General features: G+C 44.5%; 1 protein-coding gene across 1 annotated transcript in view; it reads left to right on the plus strand.

The window, feature by feature from the left end:
* Window positions 1–357: 357 nt before the first annotated feature.
* Window positions 358–8082, plus strand: part of LOC110530628 (zygotic DNA replication licensing factor mcm6-B) — a 13942-nt gene continuing 6217 nt past the window's right edge. The window contains exons 1-11 of the mRNA XM_036986266.1: window positions 358–576; window positions 939–1085; window positions 2690–2800; window positions 2906–2993; window positions 3107–3268; window positions 3565–3730; window positions 3816–3961; window positions 4221–4371; window positions 4855–4996; window positions 7106–7247; window positions 7343–7450. Coding sequence (XP_036842161.1) covers window positions 479–576; window positions 939–1085; window positions 2690–2800; window positions 2906–2993; window positions 3107–3268; window positions 3565–3730; window positions 3816–3961; window positions 4221–4371; window positions 4855–4996; window positions 7106–7247; window positions 7343–7450 — 1461 coding nt within the window. The 5' untranslated portion in view covers window positions 358–478. The remainder of the gene's footprint in view (window positions 577–938; window positions 1086–2689; window positions 2801–2905; window positions 2994–3106; window positions 3269–3564; window positions 3731–3815; window positions 3962–4220; window positions 4372–4854; window positions 4997–7105; window positions 7248–7342; window positions 7451–8082) is intronic.

Below are 8082 nucleotides of genomic sequence, written 5' to 3' on the forward strand. Positions count from 1 at the left end.
CATAATTCTGGCTAAACCCCACCTATTTCTACAAGATAACTCTGATTTTAAATCTAACCCTAACCGTAATCCACAATTTAACCACACGGATAATCTTATCCCTAACCCCAACCTTAAATTAAGACCAAAAAGCACATTTTTGTTTTCATGAATTTTTACGATATAGACCATTTTGATTTTGTGTCTGATTTTGTGTCTGAAGCATACATTTTCCTAGCATGGAAGCCATGGAAGGAGAAAGGTCGTTATACATTTGCATACCAACTTTTGATTGGCTATAATTCTTCATACGTTTGCATGGTTCAAGATACAACGATGTAATTGGTCGACTGTGTCGCGCCAAATGTCACATGGTCCTGGTTTTCGCGCGAAAAATGCACTTTCTTTCCCACAGCGTGCGTTGTACAGTCAAAAGGAGACGGGAGTGACTTTAGAACTATTTCATATATTAATATTTTAGTTTTAATCCAGTGAAAATATGGATCTTGTACAGCCGACTCAGGAGAATGCGGGACAGATGGTGAAGGACGAGTTGGCAGAGAAATGCCAGAAGCTTTTCCAGGCTTTCTTAGAAGAGTAAGTGAAATAATGACATGATGATGTTATTGTTCTTGGTACATTGTTAACTAGCTAGCTAATAGCTATTGGATAGCTATCAAACTGTAAGATATAGCTAAACGTCAATGTTATGGCTGGATTTACTTTATTAATAGTGTGCTAACTAACTATTTTAATCGTATTTTACCAAGTTTTTGGAACTGTTGAAACCTAGCTAGCTGGCTAGCTCACAAGCTAGTTGGAGTTGGCTAACACGATGTGCATGTCTAACATATCCAGTCTAGCTTCATACAAGTCTTCTATAACCACAGTTATACATCAGTTATACACAAAATGGGATGCATACAACTAATACACATGTTGTATTTCTGTGTGTGTAGGTACCAGACAGCAGACGGTGAGGTGAAGTATGTCCGTGATGCTGAGGAGCTGATCAGGCCAGAGAGAAACACTCTGCTGGTCTCCTTCACTGATCTGGAAGGATTTAATCAGGAACTGGCAACCACCATCCAGGAGGAGTTCTACAGGTAGCTACAGATCTAGAATCATATTTAAATCCATCAGAGGGGCACGACACTCCATAAAACTCTAACAGAGCACTTAGAACTGGAGGTCGACCGATAATGATTTTTCAACACGATAACCGATTATTGAAGGACCAAAAAAAGACGAGTATTGGACGATTTTTATATATATATTTGTAATAATGACAGTCACAACAATACTGAATGAAAACTTTTATTTTAACTTAATATAATACATAAATAAAATACATTTTGTCTCAAATAAATAATGAAACATGTTCAATTTGGTTTAAATAATACAAAAACAAAGTGTTGGAGAAGAAAGTAAAAGTGCAATATGTGCCATGTAAAAAAGCTAACGTTTAAGTTCTTCACTCAGAACATGAGAACATATGAAAGCTGGTGATTCCTTTTAGGATGAGTCTTTAGGTTGTAGTTATTATAGGAATTATAGGACTATTTCTCTCTATACCATTTGTATTTCATTTACCTTTGACTATTGGATGTTCTTATAGGCACTATAGTATTGCTAGCCTAATCTCAGGAGTTAATAAGCTTGAAGTCATAAACAGCGCTGTGCTTCAAGCATTGCGAAGAGCTGCTGGCAAACGCAGGAAAGTGCTGTTTGAATGAATGCTTCTGAGCCTGCTGCTGCCTACCACCGCTCAGTCAAACTGCTCTATCAATATCAAATCAAAGACTTAACTCTAATATAATAAACACACAGAAATAGGAGCCATAGGTCATTAATATGGTCAAATCCGGAAACTATCATTTCAAAAAGAAAACGTTTATTCTCTCAGTGAAGTACTGAACCGTTACGTATTTTATCGAACAGGTGGCATCCCTAAGTCTAAATATTGCTGTTACATTGCACAACCTTGCACAACCTTCAATGTTATGTCATAATTATGTAAAATTCTGGCAAATGAAGTACTGTCTTTGTTAGGAAGAAATGGTCTTTACACAGTTCGCAACGAGCCAGGCAGCCCAAACTGCTGCATATACCCTGACTGCTTGCACAGAACACAAGAGAAGTGACACAATTTCCATAGTTAATATTGCCTGCTAACATGAATTTATTTTAACTAAATATGCAGGTTTAAGAAAAGATACTTGTGTATTGATTTTTAGAAAGGCATTGATGTTTATGGTTAGGGACATGTTATGTCATCACCTGTTTGGCAAAGTAGGCTGTGATTCGATGATAAATTAACAGGCACCGCATTGATTATATGCAACGCAGGACAAGCTAGTTAACCTAGTAATGTCATCAACCATGTGTAGTAAACTAGTGATTACGTTATGATTGATTGTTTTTCATAAGATAAGCTTAATGCTAGCTAGCAACTTACCTTGGCTCCTTGCCAACCTGCCACGCAGTCTCCTCGTGGAGTGCAATGTAATCGGCCATAATCGGTGTCCAAAAATTACGATTACCGATTGTTATGAAAACTTGAAATCGGCCCAAATTAATCGACCATGCCGATTTGTCGACCTCTACTTAGAACCTTTGTGTGTTCATGTTATTGAAGATCTTAGCGTTACTATATCCAGCTGACAAGCTCTCTATTCTTCTTTCTGCTTCTACCTCTCCTCCACTTCAGAGTGTATCCCTTCCTTTGTCGTGCGGTGAGGAACTTTGCTAGGGATCATGGGAATGTCCCAGTGAATAAGGAGTTCTACTTGGCCATTCAGGACCTGCCCACCAGACACAAGTAAGAGGCACATACCTGAAGACAAATGTTTCAAGTCACACAAATGGTGTTCTGTTCTCTAAGATGTTTTGTGTGTGACCTGACAGTGTTTGTTTTGTGTTATAGGATCCGTGAGCTGTCCTCCCTGCGTATCGGCTCTCTGGTGCGGTTCAGTGCACAGGTAGTGAGGACGCACCCCGTACACCCAGAACTAGTGAGTCACACACCGTATACCCACAGCTTGTGAGTGAGGCCAAATAATGCTTCCTAAAAACTCTTGATATGTATGACATCTGTGTCTGATCCTCTCTGTTTTGCCTCCATCAGGTGAGCGGGACGTTCCTGTGTCTGGACTGCCAGGGGGTGTGTCCGGACGTGCCCCAGCAGTTCAAGTACGCACCGCCCACCGTCTGCAGGAACCCCGTCTGCAGCAACCGCGCTCGCTTCCACCTAGACACACACCGCTCCAAGTTCATCGACTTCCAGAAGGTAGACGTTTACATTTTTTGTCATTTTGCAGATGCTCTTATCCAGAGCGACTTACAGCAATTAGGGTTAAGTGCCATGCTCAAGTGAACAACGGCAGATTTTTCACCTGGTCGGCTCGGGGATTCTGTCAGATATCACCTCAACAACTTGGTCCCTTCAGAATAGTAGGAAGGCACGCGTGTGATTGTTTTGTGTGTCAGTAATGTTACATGTGTGTGTGTGTGTAAGTCTGAAACTTGTGTGTGTTATGCGTTTGTATGTCTAACCTCTGTGTGTGTGTGTGTGTGTGTTTGTAGGTGCGTATCCAGGAGACCCAGGCAGAGCTGCCCAGAGGGTCCATCCCCCGCTCTCTAGAGGTGATTCTGAGGGCTGAGGCTGTGGAGACGGCCCAGGCCGGAGACCGCTGTGATATCACTGGCTCGCTGATAGTGGTTCCCGACGTCTCCCAGCTCAGCACCGCAGGTATGTACACACACACACACACACTGGCATGATACGTACACAGGTCATACAGACACACAACAGGACTCATTTCCCATCTCTCTAGGTGTGCGAGCAGAGACCAGTTCCCGTGTAGGAGGGAGACAGGGTTATGAGAACGAGGGCCTTCGCGGTCTTAAAGCCCTGGGTGTCAGAGAGCTGTCCTACAGACTGGCCTTCCTCGCCTGCCATGTGGCTCCTACCAACCCCAGGGTACGACACACACACTCACCCAACCATCGAGACACACACACACACCCAAACATCGAGACACACTCACTCAACCATCGAGACACACACACACCCAAACATCGAGACACACTCACTCAACCATCGAGACACACACACACACAAACATCAAGACACACACACAAACTCTCATACTACTTCAGGCTACAAACGAGTATGCATGTAATGCATGCATGTACAACATTTGTTTGAAGGGAGTTGTAATGTGTGTGTGTGTGTGTAGTTCGGAGGGAAGGAGCTGCGTGATGAGGATCAGACGGCAGAGAGCATCAAGAGCCAGATGTCAGTTCAGGAGTGGGAGAAGGTGTTTGAGATGAGCCAAGACAAGAACCTCTACCACAACCTCGGCACCAGTCTGTTCCCAACTATACACGGTCAGTACTACACTGTTACTACTACTATACTACTACACCACTACCATATTACTACAACAACCTCAGCACCAGCTTGTTCCCAACTATACACGGGCAGTACTACACTGTTACTACTACTATACTACTACATCACTACCATATTACTACAACAACCTCAGCACCAGCCTGTTCCCAACTATACACGGTCAGTACTACACTGTTACTACTACTATACTACTACATCACTACCATATTACTACAACAACCTCAGCACCAGCTTGTTCCCAACTATACATGGTCAGTACTACACTGTTACTACTACTATACTACTACATCACTACCATATTACTACAACAACCTCAGCACCAGCCTGTTCCCAACTATACATGGGCAGTACTACACTGTTACTACTACTATGTTATTACCACAGCCTTTGCATGTGGTATTCTGTGTGTGTGTGCAATGTGTGTATAATGTGTGTGTGTGTAATGTGTGTGTGTGTAGGTAACGATGAGGTGAAGCGTGGTATCCTGTTGATGTTGTTTGGGGGTGTTCCTAAGACCACCATGGAGGGAACGTCTCTCAGAGGAGATGTCAACGTCTGCATTGTCGGAGACCCCTCTACCGCCAAGAGCCAGTTCCTCAAGTAAGACCTCTACACCCTGCACACTATACACTCCACACTGTCTACCTACATGTACAGTGCCTTGACTTAGGCTATTCCACATTTTGTCAATTAGGTTAGTATTGTGGAGTAACTGCAATGTTGTTGATCCATCCTCAATTTTCTCCTATCACAGCCATTAAACTGTTTTAAAGCCACCATTGGTCTCATGGTGAAATCCCTGAGCGGTTTCTTTCCTCTCCAGCAACTGAGTTAGGAAGGACACCTGTAGGGACTAGGTGTATTAATACACCATCAAAGTGTAATTAATAACTTCACAATGCTCAAAGAGATATTCAATGCCTGCTTTTTTATGTTGATCCATCTACCAATAGGTGTCCTTCTTTGTGAGGCATTGGAAAAGCGCCCTGGTCTTTGTGACTGAATCTGTGTTGAAATTCAATTCTTGGCTGAGGGACCTTACAGATAATTGTATGTGTGTGGTACAGAGAGGAGGTAGTCATTCAAACATCATATTAAGCACTAGTTTTTTGAGTCCATGCAACTTATGTGACTTACTCCTGAACTTTGTTTAGTCTTGCCACAGCAAAGGGGTTGAATACTTACTGACTCAAGACATTTCAGCTTTTCATTTGTGATGAGTTACATTTTTTTGGGGAAAACACAATTCCGCTTTGACAGTATGGGTATTGTGTGTAGGCCAGTGACCAAATATCTCAAGTTAAAACATTTCAAATTCAGACTGTAACACAGCAATATGTCTGAAAAGTCAAGGGGTGTGAATACTTTCTGAAGGCACTGTATGAGACTCCTCTGTCAAAAATCATTCCTCAAGTGAATCCCTCCACCCCTTTAGTCTCCGCACTTATGCCTCTACTCACTTGCACAATACCCATCTACCCTCACAAAACCACCGACACATCCCCATTATACCCACACTACACCCGTGCACTCTCAGCCTCCTAGCCTTACACACTGTCCCCTATACCCACACTACACCTGTACACTCTCAGCCTCCTAGCCTTACACCTCCCCCTATACCCACACTACACCCGTGCACTCTCAGCCTCCTAGCCTTACACACTGTCCCCTATACCCACACTACACCTGTACACTCTCAGTCTCCTAGCCTTACACACTGTCCCCTATACCCACACTACACCTGTACACTCTCAGTCTCCTAGCCTTACACCTCCCCCTATACCCACACTACACCTGTACACTCTCAGTCTCCTAGCCTTACACCTCCCCCTATACCCACACTACACCCGTGCACTCTCAGCCTCCTAGCCTTACACACTGTCCCCTATACCCACACTACACCTGTACACTCTCAGTCTCCTAGCCTTACACACTGTCCCCTATACCCACACTACACCTGTACACTCTCAGCCTCCTAGCCTTACACCTCCCCCTATACCCACACTACACTTGTACACTCTCAGTCTCCTAGCCTTACACCTCCCCCTATACCCACACTACACCTGTACACTCTCAGTCTCCTAGCCTTACACACTGTCCCCTATACCCACACTACACCTGTACACTCTTCTAGCCTTACACACTGTCCCCTATACCCACACTACACCTGTACACTCTCAGTCTCCTAGCCTTACACACTGTCCCCTATACCCACACTACACCTGTACACTCTCAGTCTCCTAGCCTTACACCTCCCCCTATACCCACACTACACCTGTACACTCTCAGTCTCCTTGCCTTACACACTGTCCCCTATACCCACACTACACCTGTACACTCTCAGTCTCCTTGCCTTACACACTGTCCCCTATACCCACACTACACTTGTACACTCTCAGTCTCCTAGCCTTACACCTCCCCCTATACCCACACTACACCTGTACACTCTCAGTCTCCTAGCCTTACACACTGTCCCCTATACCCACACTACACTTGTACACTCTCAGCCTCCTATACCCACACTACACCTGTACACTCTCAGTCTCCTTGCCTTACACACTGTCCCCTATACCCACACTACACTTGTACACTCTCAGTCTCCTAGCCTTACACCTCCCCCTATACCCACACTACACCTGTACACTCTCAGTCTCCTAGCCTTACACACTGTCCCCTATACCCACACTACACCTGTACACTCTGTCTCAGGCATGTGGAGGAGTTCAGTCCCAGGGCTGTGTATACCAGTGGGAAGGCCAGCAGTGCAGCAGGTTTAACAGCAGCTGTGGTTCGAGACGAGGAGTCACATGAGTTCGTCATCGAGGCCGGCGCGCTCATGCTCGCTGACAACGTGAGTGTGTGTGAGCTGAGGATGATGCGTGTTTGTTTGTGTGTGTGTGTGTGTGTTTTGTGCTTAAAGCGGTGTGTATTTCTCTTTATCGACAGGGTGTGTGTTGTATCGATGAGTTTGATAAGATGGAGACCAGAGACCAGGTGGCCATCCACGAGGCCATGGAGCAACAGACCATCTCCATCACTAAAGCTGGAGTCAAGGTACATTCACACACACAACATCACTAAAGCTGGAGTCAAGGTACACACACACACACACACAACATCACTAAAGCTGGGGTCAAGGTACACACACACACACACACACACAACATCACTAAATCTGGGGTCAAGATACACACACACACACACACACAACATCACTAAAGCTGGAGTCAAGGTACACACACAACATCACTAAAGCTGGAGTCATGGTACACACACACACACAACATCACTAAAGCTGGGGTCAAGGTACACACACACACACACAACATCACTAAATCTGGGGTCAAGATACACACACACACACACACACACACACACACACACACACACAACATCACTAAAGCTGGAGTCATGGTACACACACACACAACATCACTAAAGCTGGAGTCAAGGTACATTCACACACACAACATCACTAAAGCTGGAGTCAAGGTAGACACACACACACACACACAACATCACTAAAGCTGGGGTCAAGGTACACACACACACAACATCACTAAATCTGGGGTCAAGATACACACACTCACACACACACACACACACACACACACACAACATCACTAAAGCTGGAGTCAAGGTACACACACACACACAACATCACTAAAGCTGGAGTCAAGGTACAC

The sequence above is a fragment of the Oncorhynchus mykiss genome, chromosome 8 (assembly GCF_013265735.2).
Source record: "Oncorhynchus mykiss isolate Arlee chromosome 8, USDA_OmykA_1.1, whole genome shotgun sequence".
NCBI lineage: Eukaryota > Metazoa > Chordata > Actinopteri > Salmoniformes > Salmonidae > Oncorhynchus > Oncorhynchus mykiss.